The sequence below is a fragment of the Silurus meridionalis genome, chromosome 22 (assembly GCF_014805685.1).
Source record: "Silurus meridionalis isolate SWU-2019-XX chromosome 22, ASM1480568v1, whole genome shotgun sequence".
NCBI lineage: Eukaryota > Metazoa > Chordata > Actinopteri > Siluriformes > Siluridae > Silurus > Silurus meridionalis.
In genome coordinates, this window is record NC_060905.1 from 17,454,758 (window position 1) to 17,470,770 (window position 16,013).

At 30.5% G+C, this 16,013-nt stretch overlaps 1 protein-coding gene across 1 annotated transcript; it reads right to left on the reverse strand.

Annotated features, from left to right (window-relative positions):
• Window positions 1–548: 548 nt before the first annotated feature.
• On the reverse strand, window positions 549–15,379 carry ggcta (gamma-glutamylcyclotransferase a). Its single transcript, XM_046834244.1, has 4 exons — window positions 15,146–15,379; window positions 1,775–1,920; window positions 1,359–1,491; window positions 549–760 (listed from the first exon to the last, which is right to left on the reverse strand). The coding sequence occupies exons 1-4, from the start codon at window positions 15,254–15,256 to the stop codon at window positions 635–637; spliced, it is 516 nt and encodes a 171-aa protein (XP_046690200.1). The 5' UTR covers window positions 15,257–15,379; the 3' UTR covers window positions 549–634.
• Window positions 15,380–16,013: the final 634 nt, after the last annotated feature.

Sequence of the window (16,013 nt, forward strand, 5' to 3'; positions counted from 1 at the left end):
CCATAAATGAAGCTTTCTAATAAACGCAGATGAAAGCTACTGTAAAGCGTGGAGGATTCTCTATTATGTTTTTGCTGCATCTGGCAAAGGGGAGTCTGGAATCTGTGCAGGACCCAATGAAATCTCAAGACTTTTAAGCCATTCTGTCAGTCAGAGCTACTAGGTCCTCCAAAAGGAACCACTAAGACCAAAGCACTGGACTATAATGAAGTGGCCTTCAATTAGCTCTGAATAGATCTAAATCCTATCCAGTACCTATAGAAAGAGCTGAAACTGGGGAAGGCAGCCTCCAAGCCTGAGACAGATGGAGCTCATGAAGTGGGGGTCAGATTACCTGTGGACAGGTGCAGAGCTACAGAAATCGCTTGTTTGCTGCAATTGCCCCTAAAGGTTGTGCAAACAAAATAAAGATCCCATCATAATCATCATCTCATCTATATAGACAGATAAAAAAGACGAACATACATACATGTCAGAAAGACAGATGGTGTTTGCAAGCAACTGTGAACAAGGTTGTCTAATTATAAACAATCCATAGCGTAAACCAATGAAGTTTATAGAAAATTAATTTTAATCAAGTAAAATTCTTAGTGCTCGGAGCTTTCGTTTTCGTTTCCTTCCTCCCACCACACACTCAGTGCTTATGCTTTTTAATATCATCTAATATTGAAGGTCCGGTGTAGTTGTTGGTCTCCACAGCCTGGAGCTTCTTTATGTAATCTTCAGGTAATCCATTCTGTTGGGCTCCTAAACACACTACCTGCAGTTGGACAGAGAGCAAGATTTTAACACTGCAATCAGCTTTATAATGATGTATCATTGGGCAGAGTGGTACAGCATGGTATGGTTACTAACATGGACCTAAAAGCAGACAGAGCTGTCTGGAGGTTGTGGGTTCAAAACCAGTGACTAATGGAAATGATTTGCATTACACAGCACTGTATTATGGGTTAGTTTAAATTAGAATGCTCTAAGTTGTCTAGGTCAATGGTGGGTGCCAATACTTTATTTATTGTTTGAATTTGTATTTTTTTTTTTTTTATCTCATTTAGCCAGAGGCAGTGACGTGAGAAAACATTAGCTAGAGCTATTAGAAGGTGCAGGAGACTGTTTGAATCATTACAAAGCCAAACTAAAAGCAACTGCCTCGATGTTTACTTTATTACATGAGTGCATTTATGTAGTCAATCATTAATAGACACAATGCATTACTATATTTATTTTTAATTTTTTTACCAAACTGTTCATTTTAGACACTACACATGCAATACACATGCCTTGCGTACTTTTATTTCTGTTTTTGTACAGCTCTGATAATGATATATATAACATTTTTAAAAAAGATGTAAAAAAATTACCTCTTTGTATTGTGGTGATGGAAAACAGGGTCTGAAGTTGTTCATCTTATATGTTCTACAGAGAAGCGGCCCAGTTTCTGTTTGCACAGTCACCTCCATGGGGCTGTAGACGCCCTTGTCCACACTTTCCTGTCTGGTTTAATAAAAACCAAACGGAAATTAATTAATTTAGCAAGGAATCACTGCAGTAAATCTTTAAAATGGGTAATTTTTTGCAACAAAAAAAAATGGTCAAGCAACCATTAAGGAACATGAGAACAGTGGGCTTGTTTGACAAGAGCATCTACGACCACATGTTAAATCACGAACAATGTAAAAACCAATCAGATGTCACAAAAATTACTAACAGAAACAACAAATTGCCTTTTTTTGCCTGCATGATATAAAACTGTGTAAACTGGAGCAGCTTGTCATACTTATCTAAAGATGTGATGTCCTCAGTTGCCATTCTCCACACTACACCCCAGACATCCTCATCTGGACATTCCTCAATCGTGGCCACTCCACCGTTCCACCTGTTGACTACGTTTTCTCCCCATAGACCAAACCGTAGCGCAAAACCCTGAGAAGATAAGGTTTTATTGAATTAAATGTTTGTGACAGGATACAGGCTGTATAGTACAGTGCTGTCACGAAAAGATTGAAAAGTGTCGAAAAGGGAGTGTTTTACCATACTGTGCAAACTATAGAGACTGTTGTGTGTGGAACTTCCAGTGAATTAGATTATTATAGTATAGTGTAGATTAGAATAGTATAGTGTAGATCGGTATAATATAGTGTAGATTAGAATAGTACAGTATAGTGTAGATTGGTATAGTATAGTGTAGTCTAGTGTAGTATAGCACAGCGTTGTGTTGATTGGTATAGTATACATTAGTATAGTGTAGATTAATTTAGAATAGTGCAGTATAGTGTAGATTGGTATAGTATAGTGTAAATTAGTATAATATAGATTGCTATAGTATAGTGTAGATTAGTGTAGTATAGCACAGTATTGTGTTGATTGGTATAAGTATACATTAGTATAGTGTAAATTAGTAAAGAATAGAACAGTATAGTGTAGATTGGTATAGTGTAGATTAATATAGTATAGTATAGTATAGTATAGTATAGTATAGCATAGTATAGTATAGCATAGCATAGTATAGTATAGTATAGATTGGTATGGTGTAGATTAGTATAGTATGGTATAGATTGGTATAGTGTAGATTAGTATAGTGTAGATTGGCATAGTATAGTATAGGTATAGTGTAGTTTGGTATAGTGTAGATTAGTATAGCATAGTATAGTATAGATTGGTATAGTATAGTATAGATTGGTATGGTATAGATTGGTATAGTATAGGTATAGTGTAGATTGGTATAGTGTAGATTGGTTTGGTGTAGATTAGTATAGTATAGATTGGTATAGTATAGTATAGGTATAGTATAGATTGGTATAGTGTAGATTAGTATAGTTTAGATTAGTATAGTATAGTATAGTATAGATTGGTATAGTATAGATTTGTATAATGTAGATTGGTATAGTATAGTATAGATTGGTATGGTATAGTATAGTATAGTATAGTATAGTATAGTATAGTATAGTATAGTATAGTATAGATTGGTATAGTAGATTGGTATAATGTAGATTAGTATAGTGTAGATTGGTATAGTGTAGATTGGTTTGGTGTAGATTAGTATAGTATAGATTGGTATAGTATAGTATGGTATAGTATAGATTGGTATAGTGTAGATTAGTATAGTTTAGATTAGTATAGTATAGTATAGTATAGTATAGATTGGTATAGTATAGATTTGTATAATGTAGATTGGTATAGTATAGTATAGATTGGTATAGTGTAGATTGGTATAGTATAGTATAGTATAGTATAGTATAGTATAGTATAGTATAGTGTAGATTAGTATAGTATAGATTGGTATAATGTAGATTAGTATAGTGTAGATTGGTATAGTAAAGTATAGATTGGTATATTGTAGATTGGTATAGTATAGTATTGATTGGTATAGTGTAGATTAGTATAGTATTGATTGGTATAGTGTAGATTGGTATAGTATAGATTGGTATAATGTAGATTGGTATAGTGTAGATTGGTATAGTATAGTAAAGATTGGTATAGTGTAGATTGGTATAGTATAGATTGGTATAGTATAGATTGGTATAATGTAGATTGGTATAGTGTAGATTGGTATAGTATAGTAAAGATTGGTATAGTGTAGATTGGTATAGTATAGTATAGATTGGTATATTGTAGATTGGTATAGTATAGTATTGATTGGTATAGTGTAGATTAGTATAGTATAGATTGGTATAGTATAGTATAGATTGGTATAGTGTAGATTAGTATAATATAGTGTAGATTGGTATAGTGTAGATTAGTATAGTATAGATTAGTATAGTATAGTATACATTAGTATAGTGTAGATAAGTTTAGAATAGTACAGTATAGTGTAGATTGGAATAGTGTAGATTGGTATAGTATAGTGTAAATTAGTATAATATAGATTGCTATAGTATAGTGTAGATTAGTGTAGTATAGCACAGCATTGTGTTGATTGGTATAAGTATACATTAGTATAGTGTAGATTAGTAAAGATTAGTACAGTATAGTGTAGATTGGTATAGTGTAGATTAGTATAGTATAGTTTGGTATAGTGTAGATTAGTATAGTATGGTATATATTGTTATAGTGTAGATTAGTGTAGTATAGCACAGCATTGTGTTGATTGGTATAAGTATACATTAGTATAGTGTCAATTAGTAAAGAATAGTACAGTATAGTGTAGATTGGTATAGTGTAGATTAAAATAGTATAGTATAGATTGGTATAGTGTAGATTAGTATAGTATAGTATAGTATAGTATAGTATAGTATAGTATAGTATAGATTGGTATAGTGTAGATTGGTATAGTATAGTATAGATTGGTAAAGTGTAGATTTGTATAGTATAGTATAGATTGGTATAGTGTAGATTAGTATAGTATAGATTGGTATAGTGTAGATTAGTATAGTATAGATTGGTATAGTATAGTATATATTGGTATGGTATGGTATAGTGTAGATTACTATAGTATAGATTGGTATAGTGTAGATTGGCATAGTATAGATTGGTATAGTAAAGTATAGATTGGTATGGTATAGTATAGATTGGTATAGTGTAGATTAGTATAGTATAGATTGGTATAGTGTAGATTAGTATAGTATAGATTGGTATAATATAGTATAGGTATAGTGTAGATTGGTATAGTGTAGATTGGTATAGTATATATTGGTATAGTATAGTATAGTATAGTATAGTATAGTATAGTATAGTATAGTATAGTATATATTGGTATAGTGTAGATTGGTTTAGTGTAGATTAGTATAGTATATATTGGTATAGTATAGTATAATATAGTATAGGTATAGTATAGATTGGTATAGTGTAGATTAGTATAGTATATATTGGTATAGTATAGTATAGTATAGGTATAGTGTAGATTGGTATAGTATAGTATAGGTATAGTGTAGATTAGTATAGTATAGATTGGTATAGTGTAGATTGGTATAGTATAGTATAGATTGGTATAGTATAGATGGGTATAGTGTAGATTGGTATAGTATAGATTGGTATAGTGTAGATTGGTATGGTATGGTATAGTATGGTATAGTATAGTATATAGTATAGATTGGTATAGTATAGTGTAGATTAGTATAGTATAGATTGGTATAATGTAGATTAGTATAGTGTAGATTGGTATAGTATTGTGTAGATTGGTATAGTGTAGATTAGTATAGTATAGATCGGTATAATGTAGATTGCTATAGTGTAGATTGGTATAGTATAGATTGGTATAGTGTAGATTGGCATAGTATAGTATAGATTGGTATAGTGTAGATTGGTATAGTATGGTATAGATTGGTATAGTGTAGATTAGTATAGTATAGATTGTTATAGTGTAGATTAGTATAATATAGTGTAGATTGGTATGGTGTAGATTAGTATAGTATAGATTGGTATAGTATAGTATAGATTGGTATAGTGTAGACTGGTATAGTATAGATTGGTATAGTGTAGATTAGTATAGTATAGATTGGTATAGTGTAGATTAGTATAGTATAGATTGGTATAGTATAGTATAGTATTGGTATAGTATAGTAGATTGGTATAGTGTAGATTGGCATAGTATAGATTGGTATAGTGTAGATTAGTATAGTATAGATTGGTATAGTATAGTAGATTGGTATGGTATAGTATAGTGTAGATTAGGTATAGTGTAGATTAGTATAGTATAGATTGGTATAATATAGTATAGGTATAGTGTAGATTGGTATAGTGTAGATTGGTATAGTATATATTGGTATAGTATGGTATAGTATAGTATAGTATAGTATGGTATAGTATAGTATAGTATTGGTATAGTATAGTGTAGATTGGTTTAGTGTAGATTAGTATAGTATGGTATATATTGGTATAGTATAGTATAGTATAGTATAGTATAGTATATAGTATAGATTGGTATAGTGTAGATTAAAATAGTATAGTATATATTGGTATAGTATAGTATAGTATAGGTATAGTGTAGATTGGTATAGTATAGTATAGATTGGTATATTGTAGATTGGTATAGTATAGATTGGTATAGTGTGTAGATTGGTATAGTATAGTATAGATTGGTATAGTATAGATTGGTATAGTGTGATTGGTATAGTATAGATTGGTATAGTGTAGATTGGTATGGTATAGTATAGTATGGTATAGTGTAGATTAGTATAGTATAGATTGGTATAGTGTAGATTGGTATAGTATAGATTGGTATAGTGTGTAGATTGGTATAGTATAGATTGGTATAATGTAGATTAGTATAGTGTAGATTGGTATAGTATTGTGTAGATTGGTATAGTGTAGATTAGTATAGTATAGATCGGTATAATGTAGATTGCTATAGTGTAGATTGGTATAGTATAGATTGGTATAGTGTAGATTGGTATAGTATAGTGTAGATTAGTATGGTATAGTTTGGTATAGTATAGATTGGTATAGTATGGTATAGATTGGTATAGTGTAGATTAGTATAGTATAGATTGTTATAGTGTAGATTAGTATAATATAGTGTAGATTGGTATGGTGTAGATTAGTATAGTATAGATTGGTATAGTATAGTATAGATTGGTATAGTGTAGACTGGTATAGTATAGATTGGTATTGTGTAGATTGGTATAGTATAGATTGGTATAGTATAGTTTGGTATAGTGTAGATTGGTATAGTATAGTATAGATTGGTATAGTATAGTATAGATTGGTATAGTGTAGATTGGTATAGTATAGATTGGTATAGTGTAGATTAGTATAGTATAGTTTGGTATAGTATAGATTGGTATAGTGTAGATTAGTATAGTGTAGATTGGTGTAGTGTAGATTGGTATAGTATAGTATAGATTGGTATAGTGTAGATTAGTATAGTATAGTTTGGTATGGTGTAGATTGGTATGGTGTAGATTAGTATAGTATAGTATAGTGTAGATTGGTATAGTAAAATTAGTATAGTATAGTATAGTTTAGAATGGTATAGTGTAGATTAGTATAGTATAGTGTAGATTTGTATAGTGTAGATTGGTATGGTATAGTGTAGATTGGTATAATGTAGACTGGTATAGTATAGTATAGATTGGTATAGTGTAGATTAGTATAGTATAGTTTGGTATAGTGTAGATTCGTGTAGTGTAGATTGGTATAGTGTAGATTGGTATAGTATAGATTGGTATAGTGTAGATTAGTATAGTATAGTTTGGTATAGTGTAGATTTGTATAGTGTATATTGGTATAGTATAGTATAGATTGGTATAGTGTAGATTGGTATAGTGTAGATTAGTATAGTATAGTTTGGTATAGTGTAGATTGGTATAGTGTAGATTAGTATAGTATAGTTTGGTATAGTGTAGATTCGTATAGTGTAGATTGGTATAGTGTAGATTGGTATAGTATAGTATAAATTGGTATAGTATAGATTGGTATAGTATAGATTGGTATGGTATAGTATATAGTATAGTATAGTATGGTATAGTGTAGATTACTATAGTATAGATTGGTATAGTGTAGATTGGCATAGTATAGATTGGTATAGTGTAGATTAGTATAGTATAGATTGGTATAGTATAGTATAGATTGGTATAGTGTAGATTAGTATAGTATAGATTGGTATAGTGTAGATTAGTATAGTATAGATTGGTATAATATAGTATGGTATAGTGTAGATTGGTATAGTGTAGATTGGTATAGTATATATTGGTATAGTATAGTATAGTATAGTATAGTATAGTATAGTATAGTATAGATTAGTATAGTGTAGATTGGTATAGTGTAGATTAGTATAGTATATATTGGTATAGTATAATATAGTATGGTATAGTGTAGATTGGTACAGTATAGTATGGTATAGTGTAGATTAGTATAGTATAGATTGGTATAGTGTAGATTGGTATAGTATAGTATAGATTAGTATAGTATAGTTTGGTATAGTGTAGATTGGTATAGTATAGTATAGATTGGTATAGTGTAGATTGGTATAGTATAGTATAGATTGGTATAGTGTAGATTGGTATAGTATAGTATAGATTGGTATAGTATAGTATAGATTGGTATAGTGTAGATTGGTATAGTATAGATTGGTATAGTGTAGATTAGTATAGTATAGTTTGGTATAGTGTAGATTGGTATAGTATAGTATAGATTGGTATAGTGTAGATTGGTATAGTATGGTATAGATTGGTATAGTGTAGATTGGTATAGTATGGTATAGATTGGTATAGTATAGTATAGATTGGTATAGTGTAGATTGGTATATGGTATAGTATAGATTGGTATAGATTGGTATAGTATGGTATGGTATAGTATAGTATAGATTGGTATAGTATAGATTGGTATAGTGTAGATTAGTATAGTATAGATTGGTATAGTATGGTATAGTATGGTATAGTGTAGATTGGTATGGTATGGTATAGATTGGTATAGTGTAGATTGGCATAGTATAGATTGGTATAGTGTAGATTGGTATGGTATAGTATAGATTGGTATAGTATAGTATGGTATAGATTGGTATAGTGTAGATTGGTATAGTATAGATTGGTATAGTGTAGATTAGTATAGTATAGATTGGTATAATATAGTATGGTATAGTGTAGATTGGTATAGTATAGTATAAATTGGTATAGTATAGTATGGTGTAGATTGGTATAGTATAGATTGGTATATAGTATAGTATGGTATAGTATAGTATAGTATAGATTGGTATAGTGTAGATTGGTATAGTGTAGATTGGTATAGTATATATTGGTATAGTATAGTATAATATAGTATAGGTATAGTATAGATTGGTATAGTGTAGATTAGTATAGTATAGATTGGTATATAGTATAGTATGGTATAGTGTAGATTGGTATAGTATAGATTGGTATAGTATAGTAGATTGGTATAGTATGGTATAGTATAGATGGTATAGTATAGATTGGTATAGTGTAGATTGGTATAGTATAGTATAGATTGGTATAGTGTAGATTAGTATAGTATAGTTTGGTATGGTGTAGATTGGTATGGTGTAGATTAGTATAGTATAGTATAGTGTAGATTGGTATAGTAAAATTAGTATAGTATAGTATAGTATAGATGGTATAGTGTAGATTAGTATAGTATGGTATAGTGTAGATTTGTATAGTGTAGATTGGTATGGTATAGTGTAGATTGGTATAATGTAGACTGGTATAGTATAGTATAGATTGGTATAGTGTAGATTAGTATAGTATAGTTTGGTATAGTGTAGATTGGTAGTGTAGATTGGTATAGTGTAGATTGGTATAGTGTAGATTGGTATAGTATAGTTTGGTATAGTGTAAATTGGTATAGTATAGTTTGGTATAGTGTAGATTGGTATAGTATAGTATAGATTGGTATAGTGTAGATTGGTATAGTGTAGATTAGTATGGTATAGTATAGATTGGTATAGTGTAGATTGGTATAGTATAGTTTGGTATAGTATAGTATAGATTGGTATGGTATGGTATAGATTGGTATAGTATAGTATAGATTGGTATAGTGTAGATTGGTATAGTATAGTATGGTATGGTATAGATTGGTATAGTGTAGATTGGTATAGTATGGTATAGATTGGTATAGTATGGTATAGTATAGTATGGTATAGTGTAGATTGGTATAGTATAGTTTGGTATGGTGTAGATTAGTATAGTATAGATTGGTATAGTGTAGATTGGCATAGTATAGTTTGGTATAGTGTAGATTGGTATAGTATAGTTTGGTATAGTGTAGATTGGTATAGTATGGTATAGTATATATTGGTATAGTATAGATGGGTATAGTGTAGATTGGTATAGTATAGTTTGGTATAGTATAGATTGGTATAGTATAGATGGTATAGTATAGTGTAGATTGGTATAGTGTAGATTAGTATAGTATAGTATAGTAGATTGGTATAGTGTAGATTGGTATGGTATAGTTTGGTATAGTGTAAATTGGTATAGTATAGTTTGGTATGGTGTAGATTGGTATAGTATAGTATAGATTGGTATAGTGTAGATTGGTATGGTGTAGATTAGTATAGTATAGATTGGTATAGTATAGATTGGTATAGTGTAGATTGGTATAGTATAGTATGGTATAGTTTGGTATGGTGTAGATTGGTATGGTATAGATTGGTATAGATTGGTATGGTGTAGATTGGTATAGTATAGATTGGTATGGTATAGTTTGGTATAGTATAGTATAGATGGTATAGTATAGTATAGATTGGTATAGTATAGTATGGTATAGTATGGTATGGTATAGTATGGTATGGTATAGTATGGTATGGTATAGTTTGGTATAGTATATTGGTATAGTATAGTATAGATGGTATAGTATAGTTTGGTATAGTGTAAATTGGTATAGTATAGATTGGTATAGTATAGTATAGTATATTGGTATAGTATAGATGGTATAGTGTAGATTAGTATGGTATAGTTTGGTATAGTATAGATTGGTATGGTATAGTTTGGTATAGTGTGATTGGTATAGTATGGTATGGTATAGTATGGTATAGTGTAGATTGGTATAGTATGGTATGGTATGGTATAGATTGGTATAGTATAGTTTGGTATAGTGTAGATTGGTATAGTATGGTTTGGTATAGTATAGATTGGTATGGTATAGTATATTGGTATAGTGTAGATTGGTATAGTATAGTATAGATTGGTATAGTATAGTATATATTGGTATAGTATAGTATAGATGGGTATAGTGTAGATTGGTATAGTATAGTATGGATTGGTATAGTATAATATATATTGGTATAGTATAGTGTAGATGGGTATAGTGTAGATTGGTATAGTATAGATTGGTATAGTATAGATTGGTATAGTATAGATTGGTATAGTATAGTTTGGTATAGTGTAGATTGGTATAGTATAGTATAGATTGGTATAGTATAGTATAGATTGGTATAGTATAGATTGGTATGGTATAGATTGGTATGGTGTAGATTAGTATAGTATAGTTTGGTATAGTATAGTATATGGTATAGATTGGTATAATGTAGATTGGTATAGTGTAGTATAGTATAGATGGTATAGTGTAGTATAGTATAGATTGGTATAGTGTAGATTGGTATAGTATAGATTGGTATGGTATAGTGTAGATTGGTATAATGTAGATTGGTATAGTATGTAGATTGGTATAGTGTAGATTAGTATGGTATAGTTTGGTATAGTGTAGATTGGTATATAGTATAGTTTGGTATAGTGTAGATTGGTATAGTATAGTATAGATTGGTATAGTATAGTATTGGTATAGTGTAGATTGGTATAGTATAGTATGGTTTGGTATAGTATATTGGTATAGTGTATATTGGTATAGTATAGTATAGTTTGGTATAGTGTAGATTGGTATAGTGTAGATTGGTATAGTATAGTTTGGTATGGTGTAGATTGGTATAGTGTAGATTGGTATAGTATAGTTTGGTATAGTGTAGATTGGTATAGTATAGTTTGGTATGGTGTAGATTGGTATAGTATAGTATAAATTGGTATAGTGTAGATTGGTATAGTGTAGATTGGTATAGTATAGATTGGTATAGATTGGTATAGTGTGGATTGGTATAGTGTAGATTGGTATAGTATGGTATAGATTGGTATAGTGTAGATTGGTATGGTATAGTGTAGATTGGTATAGTATAGATTGGTATAGTGTAGTATAGTATAGATTGGTATAGTGTAGATTGGTATGGTATAGTTTGGTATAGTGTATAGATTGGTATAGTATAGATTGGTATAGTGTAGATTAGTATAGTATAGTTTGGTATGGTGTAGATTAGTATGGTATAGATTGGTATATTGTAGATTAGTATAGTATAGATTGGTATAGTATAGATGGGTATAGTGTAGATTGGTATAGTGTAGATTAGTATGGTATAGTTTGGTATAGTGTAGATTGGTATGGTATAGTATAGATTGGTATAGTATAGTATGGATTGGTATAGTATAGATTGGTATAGTATAGTATAGATTGGTATAGTATAGATGGGTATAGTGTAGATTGGTATGGTGTAGATTAGTATGGTATAGTTTGGTATAGTGTAGATTGGTATAGTATGGTTTGGTATAGTGTAGATTGGTATGGTATGGTATAGATTGGTATGGTATAGTATAGATTGGTATAGTGTAGATTGGTATAGTATAGATTGGTATGGTGTAGATTGGTATGGTATAGTATGGTATGGTATAGTATAGTATAAATTGGTATAGTATGGTTTGGTATAGTGTAGATTGGTATAGTATAGTATGGTATAGTATGGTATAGTATATGGTATAGATTGGTATAGTATAGTATGGTATGGTATAGTTTGGTATAGTATAATATATATTGGTATAGTATTGGTATAGTATAGTGTAGATTGGTATGGTATAGTTTGGTATAGTGTATATTGGTATAGTGTGGATTGGTATAGTATATTGGTATAGTGTGAATTGGTATAGTATGGTTTGGTATGGTGTAGATTGGTATAGTATAGTATGGTATAGTGTAGATTGGTATAGTATAGTATAGTATAGATTGGTATGGTATAGTATATGGTATAGTATGGTTTGGTATAGTGTATATTGGTATAGTATAGTATAGATGGGTATAGTGTAGATTGGTATAGTATAGTTTGGTATAGTGTAGATTGGTATAGTATAGTTTGGTATGGTGTAGATTGGTATAGTGTGGATTGGTATAGTGTAGATTGGTATAGTAGATTGGTATAGTATATTGGTATAGTGTAGATTAGTATAGTATAGATTGGTATATAGTATAGATTGGTATAGTGTAGATTGGTATAGTATAGTTTGGTATAGTGTAAATTGGTATAGTATGGTTTGGTATAGTGTAGATTGGTATGGTATGGTATGGTATAGATTGGTATAGTGTAGATTGGTATGGTATGGTGTAGATTAGTATGGTATAGATTGGTATAGTATAAATTGGTATAGTGTAGATTAGTATAGTATAGTTTGGTATAGTGTAGATTGGTATAGTATAGTATAGATTGGTATAGTGTAGATTGGTATAGTATAGATTGGTATAGTATAGTATAGATTGGTATAGTATAGTATGGTATAGTATAGATTGGTATAGTATAGATTGGTATAGTGTAGATTAGTATAGTATAGTTTGGTATAGTGTAGATTGGTATATTGTAGATTAGTATAGTATAGATTGGTATAGTATAGATGGGTATAGTGTAGATTGGTATAGTGTAGATTAGTATAGTATAGTTTGGTATAGTGTAGATTGGTATAGTATAGTATAGATTGGTATAGTGTAGATTGGTATAGTATAGATTGGTATAGTATAGTATAGATTGGTATAGTATAGATGGGTATAGTGTAGATTAGTATAGTATAGTTTGGTATAGTATAGTATGATTGGTATAGTATAGTTTGGAATAGTGTAGATTGGTATATAGTATAGATTGGTATAGTGTAGATTGGCATAGTATAGTTTGGTATAGTGTAGATTGGTATAGTATAGTTTGGTATAGTGTAGATTGGTATAGTATAGATTGGTATAGTATAGATTGGTATAGTATAGATGGGTATAGTGTAGATTGGTATAGTATAGTTTGGTATAGTATAGATTGGTATGGTATAGATGGGTATAGTGTAGATTGGTATGGTGTAGATTAGTATAGTATAGTTTGGTATAGTGTAGATTGGTATAGTATATAGATTGGTATAGTGTAGATTGGTATGGTATAGTATGGTTTGGTATAGTGTAGATTGGCATAGTATAGTTTGGTATAGTGTAGATTGGTATAGTATAGTATAGATTGGTATAGTATAGTATATATTGGTATAGTATAGTATAGATGGGTATAGTGTAGATTGGTATAGTATAGTATAGATTGGTATAGTATAATATATATTGGTATAGTGTAGATTGGTATAGTATAGTTTGGTGTAGTGTAGATTGGTATAGTGTAGATTGGTATAGTGTAGATTGGTATAGTATAGATTGGTATAGTGTAGATTGGTATAGTATAGTGTAGATTGGTATAGTATAGTTTGGTATAGTGTAGATTGGTATAGTGTAGATTGGTATAGTATAGTATAGATTGGTATAGTGTAGATTGGTATAGTATAGTTTGGTATAGTGTAAATTGGTATAGTATAGATTGGTATAATGTAGATTGGTATAGTATAGTATAGATTGGTATAGTGTGATTGGTATAGTGTAGATTAGTATGGTATAGATTGGTATGGTATGGTATAGATTGGTATAGTGTAGATTGGTATAGTGTAGTTTGGTATAGTGTAGATTGGTATAGTATAGTTCAGTATAGTGTAGATTGGTATAGTATCATATAGTATAGATTGGTATAGTATAGATTGGTATAGTATAGTTTGGTATAGTGTGAATTGGTATAGTGTAGATTGGTATGGTATAGTGTAGATTGGTATAGTATAGATTGGTATAGTGTAGATTGGTATGGTATAGTATAGTATGGTATGGTATAGATTGGTATAGTGTAGATCGGTATAGTATAGTATGGTATAGTATAGATTGGTATAGTGTAGATTAGTATAGTATAGTATAGTAATATTGGTATAGTATAGTATGGTATAGTATAGATTGGTATAGTGTAGATTAGTATAGTATAGTATAGTATAGTATGGTATAGTAAGATTGGTATAGTATAGATTGGTATAGTGTAGATTGTTATAGTGTAGATTGGTATAGTGTAGATTGGTATAGTGTAGGTTGGTATGTATAGTGTAGATTGTTATAGCGTAGACTGGTATAGTATAGATTGGTATAGTGTAGATTGGTATGTATAGTGTAGATTGTTATAGTGTAGATTGGTATAGTATAGATTGGTATAGTGTAGATTGGTATGTATAGTGTAGATTGTTATAGTGTAGATTGGTATAGTATAGATTGGTATAGTATAGATTGGTATGTATAGTGTAGATTGTTATAGTGTAGATTGGTATAGTATAGATTGGTATAGTGTAGATTGGTATGTATAGTGTAGATTGTTATAGTGTAGACTGGTATAGTATAGATTGGTATAGTGTAGATTGGTATAGTGTAGATTGGTATGTATAGTGTAGATTGGTATAGTATAGATTGGTATAGTGTAGATTGGTATGTATAGTGTAGATTGGTATAGTATAGTATAGATTGGTATAGTGTAGATTCATATAGTATAGTATAGTATAGTATAGTATAGTGTAGATTCGTATAGTATATTAAAGATTATATAGTGTAATACAGTGATTACCTCGAGTCTCCCGACGCAGTAGAAGGTCGCTGATGGATTTTGCAGCTGTAATCTCTCTTTCAATAAATTACTCCCAAAAGCGAAGTAGAGGAAACACTCAGCTCCTCCCATCACTCCGGATTTATACAGATCTACAGCTCAACATCAACACAGCTGCTCTTACAGCGGTACATCTACCCTGCAGTGTGTCATGTGTCTCCCAGGCGTTATAACACACGCGCGCGCACACACACACACACACACACACACACACACACACACACACACACACACACACACACGTGTATTGGAAGCGGTTTCACGTCCTTTTGAATTGTCAAAATAAAAGTCTTTTTTTTTAACGTCACGTGACAAATAAAGGACAATAATAAATATGAAGGTGTTGATTACCACATTATCTGTGTGAAGCCGCTTTGAGATCATGTTAAAAGCGCTATACAAATAGAAATGAATTTTATTGAGTTAAATAAATCGCTAAGGGGAAAATACAAATGTAGTGTAAATAAGTCACAAATGCTGTTTGGATCAATATGATGTAGGTGAGATGAGGAGGTCTGAGGCGCAGTCTGCTTTACAATTCATCCCAAAGATGTTCAGGAGCTCTGTAGAAGGAGATCCCACCCAGGTGAAGCAGATCTCCATGGAGCTGGCTTTGTCGTGCTGGAACAGGTTTGGGTCTCCTAGTTCAAGTAAGAGACAACTGTGTGCCTACGACTTGGTTTAACTGGACAAGTCAGGTGTCCCAATACTTTTGTCCATAGAGCATTAAATTCATAGAGTAATTGCAACACTGCTTTTATAAAAAAACACAACAAAGGTGAACACTCTTCAGGATGACAGTCCACTTTTTTAAATGTTGGTATAAAAT

Bases quoted from the DNA above. Each gene is read 5' to 3' on its own strand.
- ggcta (XM_046834244.1), bottom strand. From the start codon at position 15,256: ATGGGAGGAGCTGAGTGTTTCCTCTACTTCGCTTTTGGGAGTAATTTA. The intron at 1,492-1,774 runs GTATGACAAGCT...TTATTAAACCAG, and splicing joins GACATCACATCTTTAGATAA to ACAGGAAAGTGTGGACAAGG. The intron at 761-1,358 runs GTAATTTTTTTA...GTCCAACTGCAG, and splicing joins CATCACCACAATACAAAGAG to GTAGTGTGTTTAGGAGCCCA.